At 36.2% G+C, this 20,885-nt stretch overlaps 1 protein-coding gene across 14 annotated transcripts in view; it reads right to left on the bottom strand.

The window, feature by feature from the left end:
• The window catches only part of CCDC7 (coiled-coil domain containing 7), a 568,294-nt gene that overhangs the window by 372,642 nt on the left and 174,767 nt on the right, over nucleotides 1–20,885 (bottom strand). For all 14 annotated transcript variants that reach the window (XM_058297711.2, XM_058297712.2, XM_058297715.2 and 11 more), the window contains 2 exons: nucleotides 18,849–18,886; nucleotides 856–1,150 (listed from right to left, as the gene is read on the bottom strand). In XM_058297711.2, the coding sequence (XP_058153694.1) occupies nucleotides 856–1,150; nucleotides 18,849–18,886 (333 nt within the window). The remainder of the gene's footprint in view (nucleotides 1–855; nucleotides 1,151–18,848; nucleotides 18,887–20,885) is intronic.

Below are 20,885 nucleotides of genomic sequence, written 5' to 3' on the forward strand. Positions count from 1 at the left end.
ATGAGGTTGGTAATGTGGGAAGTATGGGAGAGGGAGGGGGTGGGATACATGGGAATCCCCTATATTTTTGATGTAATATATATATAATCTAAATCTTCTTTAAAAGTAAAAAAAAATTTTTTTTAAATGAGAACAATAAATGGATCTGAGAGACATTTGAGGATACTGAATAGTGTGGAGGAAGCCCAAGCAATATTGTGATTCTGTCTCATAAAGAGTACCAAATAAACAGTATTAGCAATTATTGAATTATGATTCTAGCTTATATTTATGTTTTAGTCTGTTTCAAGCTTTAAACAAACTCAGATGGATGATAGAATGATATTTTAAAGCCACTTTGATAACTTTTATGATAAAAATACATTGTGGATAAATGTTAAGGATGTACAAACTTCTCTTTTTCCAAAAGTTTTTCCCTGATAACTTCTTAATTAAATATATGCTTTTATAACAAAAATGATTTTAACATTTTTTTCCAGATTTTGAAAAGCTATGTAAAATTACTTCAAAAGGACTATGCTTTTATAATTACTTTATTGTCCAAAAATATAAGTTTTTTGTAGATAAGCTTGAAATGAAAACTATGAAGTTACCTTGGCTCAGTCAGGAATTAGGTACTTTTTAATTGCTCATTAAAACTCTAATCTAGGCCACACATCTTTGTCAAAACTGATTAGACTTTTATAAGTTAAAATATTACTTTGATTCCCAAATATTACTTTAAACATCCTAAATATAAAAACATTATGTTAAAAGACAAATTTTTTGTTGAATAAAGAAAATATTGAAGATTTTTTATAACATTTATTCAAAATATTAAGTACAGCCACTCAAAATAAAAAACTTTCAGCATACCTTTGAGGTATCACTATCTGTTGATTTTCCACTAGTAAGAATAGGAAGTGAAATGAGTGATGCTGTCACTGTTTCATTCCCTTGAGACAATGTTCCCACAGACAGTGAACCTTGAATTTCTTTGTTGGGTGATACTGTTGTAAATGATTCATCTTGGGCCTTAGATGGAGATGTAACAGATAGGTCCTCACCAGCTGAAACTTCTTTTGAACTCTCTGAAAAATTTGACTCATCTGAAGACTTGAGGATCTGTGAAAGATCTGAAATAGCAGGGCTAGATCTTTTCTTCTCTGAGCTTTAGAATTACAAAACATCTGGTATTAGATTATGTGAAGAACATTTTTTATTTGCAATTGAAGAATCATTTTCATAATCTATAAGATATTAAATAAGCAATTGTAATTATTCATTAATTAATGGTAATACAAATATCAAGCTGATGAAAGTTTATATAATATCAAGTTGAAGACAGGAATATATCTTCTGGAATTTAAAGTACACATTTTGCAGAATTAACTCGTTTCAAATATTCTAACAAGACAGTTATTCAAGGTTATAACAGGCCATAAAACAAGGATTTGCTCAGCCAGAATCCAGCATGGGAGGGTTTGCAGGTTGCCCTTTAGTCTCATTATAATTATTTTTCCACAATTTCATCTTAGAAGGAAAATAAAAATTATCCCATAGACAACTTGACATTAAAAGATCACTATGAGAGTCAACTCCCAAGCTTTATGTTAGTTTCTTTAAGGTAAGAGGTATTCATTCTTCTCTACCAGTTGGCACAGGATCAGCTTTCAGGGCCCCAGAACTAGAGTGATCATATGCCATGGTTTGCCATGGTTTGCAGTGGTTTGCCCACACAGTGCCAAGTTATACTTCTTCCAGGACCCCAGTAATTTAAATGACCAAACTACCTATGTTCTATATAAGAATTTTTTAAGAAGTTTTTCTAGCCCTATCAAATGCCACTGGGTTTGACAGGTCTCCATTTTCAAAAGCCATTACTTCAATTAATATCATGTGCCTAAGGTTTTATTGGAAAGTGTTTAAAATTATGTGAGTTTCAGTCTCACAGAAGCCAAATCTTTAAATGTTAACTATTGCCATTCATCCTATATTTGGCATAGCTGGGTTTGGGTTTTAAAAAGCAGAGGGTGGGAAAGTAGATGTAGCTCAAGTGGTTGAGTATCTGCTTCCCAAGTACAAGGTCTTGGTTTTGACCCCTGGTACCTCCTAAAAACAAACAAATGGAAAAATCAATCCTTTTTGGAGAGTGGATGTAGCTCAGTGGTTGTGCACCTGCTTCCCATGTACGAGGTACAGGGTTCAATCCCCAGTACCTCCTAAAAAGAAAAAGAAAAAAAAAGCAGAGAGTGAAGGACAACCCTGAGAATAAAGTGTAAGGGTAGTTGGTTGTTAAAAAGACATATAAGAAGTTTGTAGTGGTGTTATAAAAGGGTTGTCAAGATCACATAAACAGTGGCCATCTATGCTGAATTGTTAAGGATGGCATCTCATCTTCAAACATGGTTTAATTGTTTTATTAGGCCCTTAAATTTAAGATGATTAGTTCTGAAATAAAGTAACATTTTTTATGGCATACCCTGGAGGACTCTCTCGTCATTAGGCAAGTGTAGCATAAAAATAGTTAAAATAATATAAATTGATGCTTTTTAACAAGCATACCTAGAATTATACCCAAACCACCTACTAATATTAACTCAAACTATAAGTACAAAGCAAATTATTTTTTGGGGAAAGATTTGAAATGCTACTAGGGGGAAATCATTAATCACTTGATTCTACACAGGCAAATGATCCTATTAGAATAATAGAACAAATATGTGGCAATCCCAAGAACAATGCCTTAAATACTTAATATTGTAGTTCATTTATAACCATACTCTCACACTCAAGCAGAAACAATGAAATACATATTTCACTGACTTCTATGCACTTATCTTGACTTAACTATTGTTCTATTGTCTCTTTCAACCATAAAGGATGACTAGATAACAATGATAGTTCTTCGGAGTTGGAGGGAGGTAGGGATAGCAGGGATGAGAAATACCAGAAAAAGTATCAAGGCAGTACTATATTCAAATTCTCATCAGCCAAAGTGATATCTCCAAAATATGGAGAAAGGTATACTTACAAAGCCTTGTGGTTTATTTAGGTGATTAAAATAAGAAAAGCCATGAAGTGCAACCTATACTCACATAGAAAATAATAATAAAGCAAGTCATTTTTCCCATCCCCATTATTTGGTAAATTATCAAAAATACCCTGCAAAATGAAGTGTGTAAGACTTGCTAAACTTGTGACTCCCTGTCCACCTTAGATTAAGATTCTTTCTAGTCATCACTTCATGTTTAAATACTACAATATTATAGTATTTTTAATAGCTTTGATATAAGCATGTTAACAGCATTCAACATGGCAGTCTACAATAGCACTGAATTGGTATGAACAGTAAAACTCTTCCTGCTTATAAAAGGATTTAATTCTGAAGATTTAAGCATTATATCATTTTCCACCAAGCAAATAGATGCATAAGGGAAAAATATTTTATGCACATTCTTATGGAAACATCATAAATCCTTAATATATCATCCAGGCAAAACAGAAAATTATCATTGGATAACTGCCCAATCCACCCAGTTTTTAATCTTTTTTTTTTTTCAAGACCATATTTTTCAGGAATTTTCATTTATTCCATCCATTTTCTAAACTGTCAAACCAATTTCCAACCCATTCCCACCTTCCTCAAAACACAAACAGAAAAAAAAATTCTTGAAATTATTTATTGATGTATACACTGAATCTTTAATTGTCAACGCAAACATAGAGGAGAATGGATTTGACGTTTGTATCTGCAATAACACAAGATGTACACTATTTTTCTCTATACAAGAAAAACAGGAAAAAAAACTAGGATTCAAAGTGTGCAATATAATACAATCTAAAATTATTCTAAAATTTAACCTTTAAGGAAAATTTCAATATAGTGAATGGAAAAATAAGAGCCAAAAATTGTCAGAAATACTTTGATTTTTTTAAAATTACTATTATCATCATTCAAATTCTTTATAGTGACCAGTTTTAGTATCTTTAACTAAAAAGAAACATAAATAATTAGGAAAGGGACTATAAAAATTCATAATAATTAAGAATCTAGAAAAATGAAAGGTTAAAATACTTGGAAATATTTTACCTACAGAAAATAAGGCTGACAAACTACATTGAAATAGTTAGTACATGTGTAAATAATTCTTATATTGAAAATGTTGACCAGCTGCATATAGTTCAACTAACAATGTTATTACTGAAATAATTAAACATTGGACTAAAATATAAGGAAATTATATGGAACAAGTCTCACTATTCTAACACTAGAAAAACAACTGGCTAATTAGGATGATAAACATGTTTTCTCCTGAATGGTCCCGGTGGATATCGTGACTTGGCAGAGATATGCACACAAGGTCTTTCAATGATACCAGCAAAAATGGAATGTGAACTCCCCACAGATGATCTCTTTTTTCTAAGTTCATTTCCCCTTGATCAGAAAGCGTCATAGTTCCAGAATCGTCTCTTTGTTCCCTGCCCCCTTTCCAACTTCTCAATAAATATATAAACTGGTATGTAGAAAGTTTGCTTCCCCTAGAGTACTTTCTATTGTCCATCCAGCTGCCTGAGGCAAAGAATACCTTAATTCAAGATATTAAGAGCTTTGGGTATGGGGAAATATTAAATACAAATGAGTTCTTAATGGGTAAGAGGATTCACAGTGACTCGGGATGTCATTCCAGAGGTTACACTTATGCAAGTCTCAGCAAGATCTCATTGACTGCCACAGTAAACTGCCTCAAACAGCAGGGTTCCTGGGGGCTCTAGAGACATTGAGACACTATAAGCCAGGCAGACAAACTCAGCAATTCAGCACCTTGTCAATGGACCTTATTTTGGAATTTATGCTCCCTAGTGTAACACAGTTAGACTTCCTTACAGTTTCCTACACATGGTTCTTCTGCCCATTTTATTTGAACCTATAATTAGCACTATACTTGTTAAATATATTTCCCAGAGACTTAAATCTTTGGTCCATTCATTGCCAATTGAGTTTTGAATCTCAGCAGAGTTGCAACACCTACTCTCCAGTTCATTGGACTCACCCAGGACAAATAACAAGGAGATGATGATGGACAACCCCATCCAAAGGAAGAGAGAGCGTCTGCAACTGCAAACAAGATAGTTCCATCCATCTGCCCCAAAGGATCTAAGACCCCTCTCAATTAGAAACAGAGTGGACATCACTATCCCCAAATCCTCAAGATTAGGGAATGAACAATGGACTAAAGTAGACTATTATTATTCTATTATAGACTTATTATTAATCTAGCAATGGAAGAACTTTTATTATTGATATAAAGGCAGTGGCCACCAGAGGTTCTGAGGGGAGGGAGAGGGAAGAATAGTTGTATTATGGAGGCATTTTTGGGACATTAGAATTGTTCTGCATGACATTGCAATGAATGATACAGGCCATTTTGTATTTTGTCATAACCTACAAAATAGTGTGGGACCGAGTGTAAACTATAATGTAAACTATAGTCCACAGTTAGTAGCAGTGTTTCAATATGTGTTCATCAACTGTAATAAGTGTATCACACTAATGAAAGATGTTGTTAATGTGGGAAAGTATGGGAGGGGGACTGTGTGGGGCACAAAAAATATGTATCACTACTCTAGCCCTTTTTTGGTTACCATTTACATGGAGTACCTTTATTTCCATAAAAAATACATATTTTTATGTAACATTTATGTAATCTAAAGCTTCTTTTAAAATAAAAAAATTAAAAAAAGAGCTTTGGGTGTCATATGTGCTCTGTTGCTGCTCTGCTTGTAGGTTTCTCTAAATAAAACATGTATATATGATTTGTCTATATATTAAAGTTTTGGTAATTAGCAAGAATTTTATCAGGCCACCATCAAGATGGGAAACAAATCCACTGGCAGCCTTACACCAGGCAAACTACTGAGCTAGAATGGCCGATAACTCAGTGACTATATCATATACAGGCAAAAAAGTCCCAGAGAGGGTAACTTACTTGGCTGAGCTAGGATGGCTAGAGATGATGTAAATAAATGGGAGGGAACTCCATGTTCATGAATTGGAGAACTAAAATATCATTAAGATGTCGATTCTACCCAAATTGGTTTACAGATTCAACACAATCCCAATAAAAATACCAACAGTCTTTTTTGCAAAAGTGGAAAAACCAATTACCAAATTTACTTGGAAGGGAAAGGGTCCCCAAACAGCCAAAAAGATCTAAAAGAAGAAGAACGAAGTTGGAAGACTCTCACTTCTGGACTTTAAAATGTGTAAGTACCTGCAGTGGTAAAAACAGGATGGTACTGGCATAAAAACAGACACATTGACAAAAAGAACTGAATCGAGAACTCAGAAATAGATCCTCACATCTACAGTTAAGTGATTTTTGACAAGGCAGTCAAGCCCTTCCAGCTGGGCCAGAAGGGTCTATTCAACAAACAGTGCTGGGAGACCTAGACAACCATATCCAAAAGAAAGGAAGAAGACCCATATGTCATACCTTATATAAAAATTAACTCAAAATGGATCAAGGGCCTAAATACAAAAGCAACAACCATAAAACTCCTAGAAATGTAAGAAAACATCTTCAAGATCTTATGGTAGGTGGAAGTTTCTTAAAACTTACATGCAAAGCATGAGTAAAAAAAGAAAAAATAGATGAATGGGACCTCCTCAAAATTTAACACTTTTACACCTCACAGGACTTTGTCAAGAGGGTAAAAAGGCAGTTAACTCAATGGGAGAAAATATGGTTTAATATCTATGATATATAAAGAGATCATACAACTCAACAATAAAAAAACAAACTACCCAATTTAAAAATTGGGCAAAAGACTTGAAAAGACAATTGTCCAAAGAAGAAATACAAATGGCAAAGAAACACATGAAAAAATGTTCAACCTCACTAGCGATTAGAGAAATTATTATCAAAAACTACAATGAACCTTCTGGCTTAATGAACTTACTCCAGCCAGCTAACAGGAAGGTGAAGAAGGTCAACCACCACACCAGCGAGCCAAGAGAGCCTACAACTGCAAGCAGGAGAATTGCACCCATCATCCATGTGGAATCTAAGCCCCCTCTTGATATAGAGGTGGAGTGGACATAACCATCCCAGGGTCCACAGGATGGAGGAATAGAGTATGGATTAGAGTGGACTTACTGATATTCTATTCTGGAACTATTGTGATTAGTAATGGAAGAAAATGTATCATTAATGTGGAGAAAGTGGCCATGGTAGCTGCTGAGGATAGGGAGAGAGAAGAAGAGATATGATGTGGGGGTATTTTCAGGACTTGGAGCTGTCATGGGTGGTACTGCGGGGACAGTTGCTGGACATTGTAGGCCCTGCCATGGCCCATTGGGTGGACTGGGTGAGAGTGTAAACCACTATCCATGTGGTGCAGCAGTGCTCCAAAATGTTTTCACCAAATACAATGAATGTGCCATGATGATGAAAGAGGTTGTTGATGTGGGAGGAGGGGGGTGAGGGGATGGGGGCTATATAGGGACCTTATATTTTTTTAATGTAATGTTAAAAAAAAAAGAAACAAACAAACAAAACTACAATGAGATATCATTTTGCAGCCATTAGACTGGCCACAATTAAAAAGCTGGAAAACTGTAAATGTTGGAAAGGATGTATAGAAATAGGAATGCTTATTCACTGTTGATAAGAATGTAGAATGGTACAGCCACTGTAGAGGACAGTTTGGCAGTTCTTAAGGAAATTGAATGTAGACTTGCCATAAGACCTGGCAATACCATTTCTAGGTATATACCTAGAAGAACTGAGAGCAGTGACATGAATAGACATCTGCACATCGATGTTGATAGCAGTGTTATTCATGATTGCCAAAAGTTGGAAACAACCCAGGTATCCATTACATGATGAATGGATGAACAAATTGTGGTGTATACATATGATGGAATATTATGCAGTGGTAACAAGAAATAAGGTTGTGAGTCATATGACAACATGGATGAACCTGGAGGACATTATGTTGATTGAAGCAAGCCATACATAAAAGGACAAATACCAAATGATTGTGCTATTATGAACTAAATATACAATGCAAACTCATGGAGTTAATAATTAGAATATAGGTTATGAGAAAATAGAAGGAGAGTAGAGAATAGAAAGCTGAGTGTTAATCTGTGCAGAATTGTTTAAAAGGTTGTTTGTAAATCTTGGGAAATGAATAGAAATGGTGAAAGCCTATTATGGTGTTTGTAACTAGAAGTACTATTGTATTTGTAGGCCCACAGTTGGAAAAGAGAAGTCTAAGGTCATGAATATTACTAGAAGGAAAGTTAAAAACTGTAACATGGGACTGTATGAGATAGTAAAACCTCATGTAAAACATAAATATGGGTGATGATGCATTGTGCATTGCACTGTTTTTACAAAATATAAATACAAATTTACTAGAGAAAATGAAAAGAATAGTACTTGTGTATGCCAGGCAAGGCAAAGAAAGATTGAAAGTGATGAATTTTGTTTGGTTTTTGTTTATTATTATTGGAATAATGAAAGTGCTCTGGGAGTAACTGGGATGATGAATGCACAAACATGTGATTACACTGAATACCACTGATTGTACTCTTTGGATGAATTTATGCTTTATTAATATGTGTCAATAAAACGATTAAATTTTTAAAAAGTTAGTGGGCTACCCAAGTCTGAAAGGGACTTAAACGACTTTTCATGAATGAGTTTCTCCATGGTTGGCCTTTCTCAGAATAAAAGGGGGAGAAACTTTTGAGCTGACACAAACTTTGGAAAGATCCGAAAAGAATTACACACATATAATAAACTGAGACAAAGGCTTGAGCTGGAGCTCCGACCCTCCAACCCCCCAGAGAAGTAGATCCCAAGCATTCCTAAACTTGCTAAATTCTGGAACTTACAAGGTGTCTCAGTGTGCCAGCACTGCTGTAAGAATTATCACAACTAGTTGATTTAAACAATAGCAATTTATTGTCTCTCAGTTTTGGAGGCTGGAAGTCCAAAATCACTGTATAGGCAGAGCCATGCTTCTTCTGAAGTTGGTAGGGTTCTGGCAGTGGCTTGCCAGAAATCGCCCTCTGTCACATTTCCACCTCTCTTTCTCTGTCTCTGCAGCAGTTGTGTTCATCTGTCTAAATTTCTCTTCCTTACAAGGACTCTAGTCATATTGGTTTAGAGCCCACCCTAATTCAGTTGGGTCTCATCTTAGCTAGTGTCTTCAAAAAGCCTATTTAGCAATGAGCAGACATTCACAGGACAGGGGCTTAGGGTTTGAATAAGTCTTTTAGAGTGACACAATTCAATCCAGAACACAAGATATGCAGAAAAGAGTAATCAGAATAGGCCTTAGACTGCTGTCTTTAGAAAAGTCTGTTTGAAAGCTTAGCCCTTGGTGTCACTATAACTTGAATTGAATTTGGAGAGGGTTCCCACCATTCCCAGAACTGATAATGGCAGCTCACTGTGTCTAAACTGTTTGTACAGGGAAGCAGACATGGCTCAACTGAGAGAGCATCCGCCTACCATATGGAGGGTCCAGGGTTCAAACCCAGAGACTCCTGACCCATGTGGTGAGCTGGCCCACACGCAGTGCTGATATGTGCAAGGAGTACTGTGCCACGCAGGGGTGTCCCCTGCATAGGGAGTCCCCACGCACAAGGAGTGTGCCTCGCAAGGAGAGTCACCCTGCACAAGAAAAGTGCAGCCTGCCCAGTAGTGGCATCACACACACTCGGAGAGCTGATGAAGCAAGATGACACAACAAAAAAGAGACACAGATTTCCGGTACTGCCGAGAATGCAAGTGGACACAGAAGAACAAACAGCAAATGGACACAGAAAGCAGACCACTTGGGGGGGGGGCAGGGGGGAGAAATAAATAAAAATAAATCTTAAAAAAAAATAAACTGCTTGTACACACAATGCCATTTATGCTGAACACCAATTTTCTTTGTGGAAGTTTGAAATTCTGCTATGTGCTAAAATACGATGCTTCCTAACTAACCCCCAGTAAAAACCTTGGGCACAGAGTCTCTAATGGGTTTCCCTGGTAGAAAACACTTCACATATGTTGTCACAATTTTTTGCTGAATGAATAAATTGTGACTCCACTAGGAGAGAACTCTTGGATGCTTGCTCATGGTTTCCTCTAAACCTTGCCCCATGTGCATTTTCCCTTTGCTGATTTTGCTTTGTTTCATATATCATGGCCATGATAATAATAATAACTATATGCTGAGTCCTACGAGTCCTCCCAGCAAATTGTCTATCATGAGGATGGTTGTGGGAACTCCGGACACAGATGGCATTAGAAGTGGGCTACACTAGAATGACCCTGACTCACTGAAATATGGAGAAAGCATTGTTTGAGAAAAGGAATAATGAAGGCATGGGGCATGATGAATGTTGGGTAGTTGTGGAGTCATCTGATCTGCTATCTGTTGTAAAAGGTAAAAGTTGGCATTGAGATTTGAAAATTATGTATCCCACTCCAGGAGAACTGGCTTGCTGTGCTCACTGACTGCTTTTGGCAGTAGTGGGTCAATTAAGGAGGAAAAAATGTAACTTGGCCTTTTCTTCAGCCTAGATCTTCTAACTGCTGCAGAACTACCCTTATCCCCTAGCAGTACTATCCCCTGCAGCTATAAATGCTAAATTTACTGTTAAAATAAAATTGCAATGAGAACAAAAGGGGAATTTTTAGATGGCTTTATAGTTTGTGGTTGTTGCACCTGGATATATGAAAAATTGACATAAAATGTCACATGACTTTAATTGCATAAATGCTAGAGAAATGACGCCAATTAAGGAATGCTGCAGAGAAAAGTGGGACAAAACTCTCTTGCATTTTGCTGCTATGGGTAGCTCAAAACTTAAATTCTTTGAATATTGAAAATAGAACAAGTCTCTGAACTTGAATTTTACTATAATTTTTATCTGTTGGAGCCTCTAGAAGAAAAGAGATAACATGGAAAAGAAAGGCAATTTCTAAATGGTGATACACTCTTGGAGTTTAAAATGCAGTTCTTGGTTGTTCATGAGCTCTTGTAAAATTCAATGTATGGCCATTCAAGGATGATGACTTTCTGGTCTGATGTGCTTATTTTTGAGTGGGTCGATTTGAACTCTAAGGCTGATGAAACAAAAAGGAAAAAGGGCTTAGAAGCCTTACAGAGCACTTGGAAGAAGGTAGTCAGTCCATACAGAATCTCAATTTTGCTTCTGGTGAAGAAAAGCCATTGGCTTGTTTGAATCCTGAATGCACACATCCTAGTTGCCTGGACCTGACTCTAAGCTGAAACCGGATATGGTTTGCTGTGGGCTTGGGCTCAATGAACAGAACTCAGACTCTGGGAACATAGAAGATTTAGGACCCCACTCTGTGGGACCCTAAACTGAAAAAACATTATGGATGCAGGCTGATCTGATCACATACAAATACCCACAGAAAAGGGCTTGTTTAATAAAAAATTTAAAAGTATATTTTTAAAAAATGAAAAAGAGAAGAGCTCATTCTCTGATAGGACCATCTGAAATCAAATTGCTGGTCGATGCTGCATTTCTGATACAGAGACTAGCACTCCTAACTTGTGATTCAGCCAAAAGCTGCAAGTTGGGGCTGGGGCACATCACAGGAGCTGTGACCCCTTTGCTCCTCTGACAGATCAGACTCTCAACCCTCTCTTGGAATGTCTTACTGCTATTTACTACTGGTGCCAACTTTCCAGATTAGTTGCAGTTTGCCACAATGTACTGATTGTCTGATTCTACTTGCCACTCCCTTCTTCTGGGCCACACACTTTAGTAAGGCAGTTTGATTATTAAATGCAGCTATCCCCAGAAAGGGATTGATCATTTCTAGGCTGCTCACAGGATAAATGACGAGTAAAAGGGATGGAAGATTGTGTAAAACCGTTTTGAAATTTTTGAAAATTCAGGATTTTGTCCTGACCAATTCCTGGACATGATGTGTTTTTCTTTTTAAGTTATATAAAAATGTTTTCCTGTGAAAGTATTTTGTCCTATCTGCATACAACCCTCCCAGAAGAAAGGTCTGGGTGAAAATAAAATATGATTTAGGAAAACAGTTTTAAGTTTTCGTTACTGAATAGCACATAGTGATTGATTTTGTAACAACTAAGAAAAACAAGTCTGGCACCTTGGGAGACACAGGGGAAGGGGGACTTCATGATCTTTGTTTTTCAGACTGTTCCTAGAAGGGGTTCCCTCTTTCTGAAGGAAAACTCCCCATGTTGCCTTTCCAAGCTGCTCAGAGTGCTTGGCATTCAAACTGACTGCTGGTAAGCCTGCCACCGCACCTGACAGCACTTACTATAAGGCAGCAGGAGCAGCCTCGAAACTTTCCACTCAGAACTCCTTCAGGTGGCAGCTACACTTGTCAAGCAGGTGAACTGATTTCACTGTCAAGCAAAACTGTTTGGAACTGCCTGCCTTACAGCAATCATTCTGAAACCCAGGACTGAATTAAATCAGCTAGACTGGACTGGGAACCCTATGGCAGGGGCACTGTTAACCTACACTGCTTGACTATGTGGGTGCTGCAGAGGAGGACTTTTTGTTTTCCAGGCATATCACATGTGCCCTCTGGAACTGTATTTCCTTTGTGTACCCTGACTGAGGTTAAGATTCCCTCAGCCCTGGAAGCTTCCAGGTCAGCCTCAACTTAGTCATCAGGGTTGTGCTGTGCCTGAATTTATGCCTCGTGCCAGATTTAAAAAAAAAAAAAAAAAAAAAAAAGCCAATACAGAAAATTAAGGAAGAAGCTACTTGGCCTTTTAAGATAGACCTTTATAGGATAATGAGGGTTTTTTAATACTACAGGTTGTTCTCACCTGGAGTGTAGAGTCCTACTGATAATAATTTTTGCTGTAAAAATGCCTTGGCCAAGGGACAAGGGGGTAGACTGTGCAGAATTTAGCACAGCAGGCCTGAGACTGCTATGCTTAGAAAGTCCTGCTTGCAAGATTAGCCCTTGCTGCTGTCTGGGAACTTGGATTTGGGGAGGGTTCTACCATTCTCAGAACTAAGGGTGGCTCACTGTGCTTAAACTGTTTGTATAAACAATGTGATTTGTGCTGCAACAACTGTTTTCCTTCTGGGAATCTGGAATTTTGGTATATGCTAAGCAGAGGGTGCCTACATGATCAGACCCCAATAAAATCTCTGGGCACTGAGTCTCTAACAAGAGTCCCTGGTAAAAATATTTTATGTGTTGTCACAATTCATTCCTGGAGGAAGTAAATGCATACTGTGTGACTCCACTGGGAGAGGATTCTTGAATGCTTGTGCTGGGTTTCCTCTGGATTTTGCCCCATGCCTTTTTCTTCTGCTGATTTTGCTTTGTGTCCTTTGACTGAAGTAAGTATAGCCATGATTTTGACTATATGTTGAGCCTGTGGGTCCCCATAGTGATGTGCATTGTCTTGGGAAAACCCTGACACACAAGCCTATGATTTCTGTACTCTATATTGTACTCAGCTTGCTATTTCTTTCTTGGATTTCATAATTCATATAGAAGTTCTGGATTATTAAACCCAGAACAAGTGCACAGACAAGCTGGTTGGAAAACCACCCTGATGGAAACTGGGGGGAAACGGACTTGGCCCAGTAGTTAGGGCGTCCGTCTACCACATGGGAGGTCCGCGGTTCAAACCCCCGGCCTCCTTGACCCGTGTGGAGCTGGCCCATGCGCAGTGCTGATGCGCGCAAGGAGTGCTGCGCCACGCAGGGGTGTCCCCGGTGTAGGGGAGCCCCACGCGCAAGGAGTGCGCCCTGTAAGTAGAGCCACCCAGCGCGAAACAAAACTGCAGCCTGCCCAGGAATGGCGCCGCCCACACTTCCCATGCCACTGACGACAACAGAAGTGGACAAAGAAACAAGACGCAGCAAATAGACACAGAGAACAGACAACTGGGGCGGGGGGGGGGTGGGGGGGAATAAATAAATAAATAAATCTTTAAAAAAAAAAAACTGGGAACATGTTAAATGAATTACATGTTAAAGAATTGTCTGAACTTCTAAGACCATTCAGTAATATTTCATACTGGGAAGAGAAAAATAAATTACTGTCTTCAAACAAAATCCAATGCACACAGGGATGCTATGCATTCCTAGTTTGTCTAGTTAAAAAGAAAACCACTGCGCATCTCATAGTGGACTATCATAATTTAAAGAAAAAAACAACTGTAACCCACAGTCTTTGTCATTATACCAGTTATGGAACAAATTGCATGCATGCACATGCATGCAGCCAAGGACTTTACAAGACTTGCAGTATACCTTTATTATCTTTTCTTGGGACTATTTGAATTCCTGTCATACACTTTTAATGGGTAGGACAAAACCTAGAATGATATAAACTGCTAGCAATACCCAGACCTTCTGTTAATTAATGACATTTTGATAGTGGTTAGCACTGAGGAAGCATTGCATGTTTTATGGGACATTGATTAAAGATTGGCATACCCTGTCGATTTAGACGTGGAGTGGACATTGCCATCCCAGAGTCTTCAGGATGGAGGAATAAAATATGGATTAGAGTGGACTTACTGGTATTCTACTATAGAAATATTGTGACTCTAGCAATGGACGAAACTGTAGCATTGATGTGGAGACAGTGGCCACAGGAGTTGCTGAGGGCAGGGGGAGGGAAAAGGTGTGATATGGGGCATTTTCAGGACTTGGCGTTGTCCTGAATGATACTGCAGGGACAGATACAAGACATTATATATCCTGCCATAACCCACAGTGGACTGGAAGAGAGTGTAAACTATAATGTAAACTATAATTCATGCTGTGTAGTAGTGCTCCAAAATGTATTCATCAAATGTAATGAATGTGCCACACTGACAAATAAGTTTGGTGATGTGGGAGGAGTGAAGGGTGTGGGGAGTGGAGTATATGGGAACCTCTCATATTTTTTAATGCAACGTTTTGTATGATCTATGTATTGCTAAAAAAATTTTAAAATCTATTAAAAATGTAACATTTTGTGTGATCCATGTGTCTTTAAAAAAAAGATAATAAATTTTTTTAAAAATTTCTAAATGATTGGCTTAAATGAAAACATAATCCAGTGACCCCACCACTCAAATTAATTGAAGGTAGGGAGTCAATTGGGCACCATCAAAAGGAGACAGCCTATGCTCTTTAAAGGAAAAAGTATTGACCCTGTCATCTTCAACTGCAAAGGACTGTCCTCTTTAGATACTGGTGGCATCACATTCTACACCAGGTCTTTCTACAGGGCTTCAAAGCATCTGTATCAAGGTAACTAATTTTAAATGGAAGCCCAGGATCTGTTCAATAGGGAAACAACAGTCTTTCACTGATACCAGCAATGTGGTATAAAAAGTGTCTACTCCCTCCAAGTGTGCACTTTTTCTCAAAAGGCCAATCTCCCAAACAGTAAGACTCACTGTTACATGGTTGACTAAGTGTTCTCTATCTCCTCCAGTTTCCCTATAATTTTGTAAAGGAATATGTGAGGAGGAAGTCCCTCTCTGGAGCACTTTCCATGGTGAATCCAACTGTGCTCAGTCCAAGCACACCTCTCTATAGGATAATAATAGCTCAGGGGTAATGTGCCCTCTCCTGCCTGGTAGTTTATAAGGATTCCTCCATAAAACCTGTTATGCCTACTCTTTGGGTCACTAGTAACACATTCCTGTTCAACATTTACTGAGGAAATTATGCAGTCTCCTCCAGAATTTTTAAGGGTAAGGTAAATTTTCACTTATAGTAGTTTATTCGGATTAGAAAAAGGAAAGAGACCAAATATTTTATCTTTTTTATTTTTAGATAATTTCTTTTCTTTATAGAAAATACCTTCCTTGAGTACCCAATATAAATTATTCTCCCCTATAACTTCCTGTCAGATAGGAAGTTTTATTATTTTCATTTATTACTGTCTAAATTATTGTGTTCATTTACTTGTACTTGTTTATTGCCTGCCTTTCCCACTACAATGTAAATTCCATAGGAGAAGAAACCTTATCTGTGTTATCAATAAAACCCCAGTGCCCAAAAGAGTAACTGGCATAGGAAGATGAGAAAAAATATTTATTGAATGAATATGTTTAGTAAAGGAGTGAACAGTGACTTTAATAACTAATTATGTAATCCATAGAGAAAACTTGGACAAATAATACTTCTCTCATAAAAACATTTTGTACTTTAAAAACCTAAGTATTATTGGGAAATAAAGTCCTAAAAAACAGGATTTTGAAAGAAGTAGGTTGGATGTGTAAATCTTTAAAAATATCAAGAAATCATTTATGCTTTCATTTTAAAAAGATGTGTTTCAATGATACAAAACATTTAAGAAAATCTAACAACACATGATGTAAAAACACTAACTTATTAAGATCTATGTGTTTAATTAAATATTTGCCACTAACTCATTCCCTAAGCCAAAATAAATAGCTCAATGTTGTCAAGTGCAAAACAATTTTGTACTTTATTGTAGGTAATACCAGGTGTCTGTTCAGGTGGGGTCTCCTTACTTCGCTCCCATCCATTCTCTGAAGGTTTGGGAGACTTTTCCAAAGTATTTCAGAAATTCTATTAGGATCTAAGAAGTAACCCAAAATGAAGGTTGATGAATAATATTGTGCCATTGTCCTTAATAACTTGAATTTTTAAAATTATATACAGCAACAGTCAGCCTAAGGTTGTTAAGGGCAATTCTAAGAAAACCTATGAAACTGATATCACCTTTTTTCTGTCATATCTCCTATATTTCTCCTCAGCCTAGACTCCTAACAAAATGAATTTCTGGCCCTTCCCTGAGCACACTGTACAGATCTAACCCACCTACTTTTCTTAAATCAAATGCTATGCAATTTCCAATCCAGCCAGAAATAACTTTTCCTCCTTTTTGATGCAGCTTCCTGTTAGCTCTTTAGAGAATGCATCTTCTGCATTATAGTATACTTATTTTTGTAAGTGTCTTGTCTGTCTTATTAAACTGTTAATGCATTGAGGGCAAGGACCATATTTGTCATCTTGGTACCTTTCCATAATATCTAGCACAGGGTATTGCTCAGGATAAACATTCAGTCCATGTTTCCTCATTTGAACTAAGCTGAATTAAAATGAAATGAAATAACCTTCCTCCTGAAGTTAGGGAAAGTAAACATTATATCAATCAACATTTATAGAAAAAGCCATTTAGAGGAATTGTTATTCATTATATGATTTTTCTGTTCCTGATGTCCCATATACCCTATTATCTTCCAGTCAGTCTGCTGTTCCCCATTCAACCTTTCTCCCATTCTACCCCTTTCCATAATCAATCCCAAGTTTTGACTTAAAAGGGAAGTCAAATGGGGGCAGCCAGGGCAGTAACTCACTGTAGCCCCATCATACCCCCTCTTCAGGATTTTTCTAAAGGTTCATGGAAAGTAACTAAGATTGCCTTAATATTGCTTAATAGAGACAGAGAATCTCTTTAAATTTTTTTTTAGCAAATGTTTCTAACTTTTTGAGATTCACCAAGTAACTAAAGAGTCTATTATGTTAATCAGCAAAAACTAAATATTCAATAGTAAAACAACTTATGTCACAAGTTACTACATCAGGTTCTTCAGAGTGATAACAAACAACTGACTTTCTCCTTCAGAGTTTGAAAGCCTGTACTTCAACATGCTTCCAGAGAAAGTCTACAATATCTAATAGTATGCCATGTTCTACCTTAACATTACCATGAAAATAAAAATATCATGCTTTATTTGTTTCTATGTCTACAAAGTTGATAAGATGCTTAAGTTTCCATTAAAATTGAAGATAATTATTAATACAACTTTTTTACATGTTTTCAAATATTCATATTTATAATGTAGAAGATTAAAGGACTAGAAACCTACCAATAATAAGTTTGTAAAGCAATAATTAATAAATCAATGTCTAATTTTCCCTTGAGGTGTTAATACATATATTTTTTAAATCTCTAAGACACTAAAAATGGACTGTTTCAAAAATTCTGGCTATTAATCATCACCCTTGTTATGTAATTTTCCCTAATTCATCTAGGTCTGTAATTTAGAAATATTAAAAATGAGAATGAAGCACAAAAATGCATATTTCTAGGTAATTTCCTCTTTTTCTGTGTGGTAATCAAAGCCAAAATTTCACACATTAAGCTCAGTAATAAGGAATAAGTGCCTTATGTACAGTGAATTTGAATTCTCAAAAATTAAGGTCAATTACTGAAGTGAAACATCAATACCGTTTATTCTCATTGGACAACAACCTCTTACAGACAGGATTTGCTGCCCCACTAATACATCTGATTATGACTTATAGTTTCTTTACTGGCTTCAGAACAGGTTTATGAATCAATCATAATATGTTAATCGAACAGACTCACTATTGAAAACTAAAAGATTTAATTGAATGACTCAAATAGCTTTATTTATTGGCATATGTATAAGATAAGCAAAATCGAAAGGCAAAATTGATTTTTTGTTGTTTTATGCATCCAGATTATGCCACTTAATGATGATTACTAAATTAATTTAAAGTAAGAGCCAATTCCTCACTATCTGGAAATACTGTTTCTGTCAGGAAAAAAAGTGGGTTTGTACACCAGACTTGTTCCTTAATTTCAATTCACATTTTTTAAAAAATGATTTTTGACTGTATCCAAACTCTTCTATCTTTCAACAAATCTAATTTCAAATATTTTTCTATTTAAAATTAGTTTCAAAGATTAGACAGAAATAAGCAAAGACAGAAATCAAGGATTTTTAAGATAGTAATTTAGATGGGGTATTTCACCAGTTAGATATATGAACTGATAAAAGATTAGAAGAAGATAGAAAAAAAAAATTTTTTAATTTACCTTTCTTCAATTGGACTTCCATGGTGGATGAATGAAATCTGTGATAAAGATAATACTAAATTTGAATATACTAAATATGCATATAAAATACTTATATTAAATCATTTAGAAAAATATTCAAAATGTTTTTTTAATATGGTAATTTTGTAAGGTTATGGTATTGATAAGAAATTATCACATTTTGACATTGGAAGAGACATTTTAGTGAAGGCACTGGTAACATTTTCTATACCTTAGACCACAGTGGAAAACCAAAATAATTATTTATATTTCTAAATGAGAGTAAAGTAGGTTTAGTAATTTTAGGTAATAAAAATTAGTTTTAAATTATTTATTATGCAATTATTTAAACATTTTAATATTATTTTGAAGGGTTTATAATACAGATAGTATACTAATATTGAAGCACATTTTGTCATTTATAAATTTTAAAACAATATTGAGAATGCATGCTTAAAATATGTTTATCAGGATGTGTGATCAAAAATGTTTGACTCATGGCCTAGAAACTGTGATTTTCTTAATAAACTACCTCTTGCAAAGGTAATAGATATTTCCTATAGCATAAATGTTATTTCTAGGATAAAATCTTTCTTTTATATAAAGATTAGCTGACTTTGCCTCTGTGACAAAGACTTCTGGTTGCTTACCAAACATTTTGTTTTCTTCTTGGGTGGTTTTCTAGTCTACATTTCTAAGTCCTTCTCAGTAAAATGTGATAACAGCATGAGAGAAAATGATGTTTACCTCTTCCAGACTTAGCCAATGAAAATTACTTATGTTTGGTCCTCCATGTTTTTTTCTCTTTTGGGAGCTGGATGTCTATGCCCATGGTGGCCCAGGAAGGCATACATATGAGATGGCAAAGACTCTATTAGCCAAGATCACAGGATGACAATGTGGAGCAGAATTCCTTTCCACCACTACTGACCTTGAACTTCCCTGGACTATTTAATTGAGGAAATGAACTTTTATTGTGTTTGAGTCATTATCAATTTTGGTTCTGTATGTCACAACAGTTAGCCTATGTAATAGCTAATAAACCACCAATGGTTTTCATATGTCCTAGGCTGACAACTAGGCAGGAGCTAAATAATGATCCAACTTCACATTTAGATAGTGCATCACAATATATAAACCAGTTCATAATACATCATTTCACTCTGACAGCACTTTTAGAAATTACCATCCCTCATGAATTAAGGGCTTTATAATTATGTGTGGTTACTGTCACATAGAAATAATATGAGGTCTTACTCCTCCCTCTAATTTACAAAGGACTATTACTCTAATAAATAACCTTTAAAAAGGTACAAAAACAAATACTAATTCCTTCTTCCACCATGTCACCATTATTATGTATATATTATAGACCTTTTATAAATGTAATTTAGTGTCCAATAACAGGTGTTCCTTAAATTTTTCCTTTACCTCTTTTAGATTTTAGGTTTCTATCTCCAATAACAACGTTGATAATAAGCTAGGCTTCCCTGTAAAGCACAGACCCAAGAGCAGTGGAAGCTTCCCATCTTAGATAAGAAAATCCTCTCTTGCTATTAGCAATGTTACAGCTCCATGGCCAAGCAAAGGTACTATAATATCCAGGAGCACTGTGTCAGCAAAAGAAATGAAGTAAGTTCATAGGTACAATATCTACAGAAAGACTTCATTAGTTATGGAATCAGAAATAGGGAAGAGCACATCTGCCTTACTGATACACAATTATTTCTTTAAAAACGTATTTCTGACACGTTATTCCTTTACCCAAAAACTTTCAGAAGTTCTTCCTTTTCTGAAAATTGAAGACAAAACTGCTTAACTTAACATGGGATTCAGAAGTCTTCACAATTTCATATGAATGTGCTAGTGCTAAATGCTTGTAGTTCATTCATGTAGATCTATTCAGGACAGTGATGGAGAAGCAGGTCTGGATATTAGGTGTTATCTAAATTAGAGATAAGAGATTTATGTGGCACTTGAAGCTAAGAAGGTATGTTAGTCTCCTGGGCTGCTCAAAGCAGATGCCGTGAAATGGCT

This window comes from Dasypus novemcinctus, chromosome 5, assembly GCF_030445035.2.
Source record: "Dasypus novemcinctus isolate mDasNov1 chromosome 5, mDasNov1.1.hap2, whole genome shotgun sequence".
Classification (NCBI taxonomy): domain Eukaryota; kingdom Metazoa; phylum Chordata; class Mammalia; order Cingulata; family Dasypodidae; genus Dasypus; species Dasypus novemcinctus.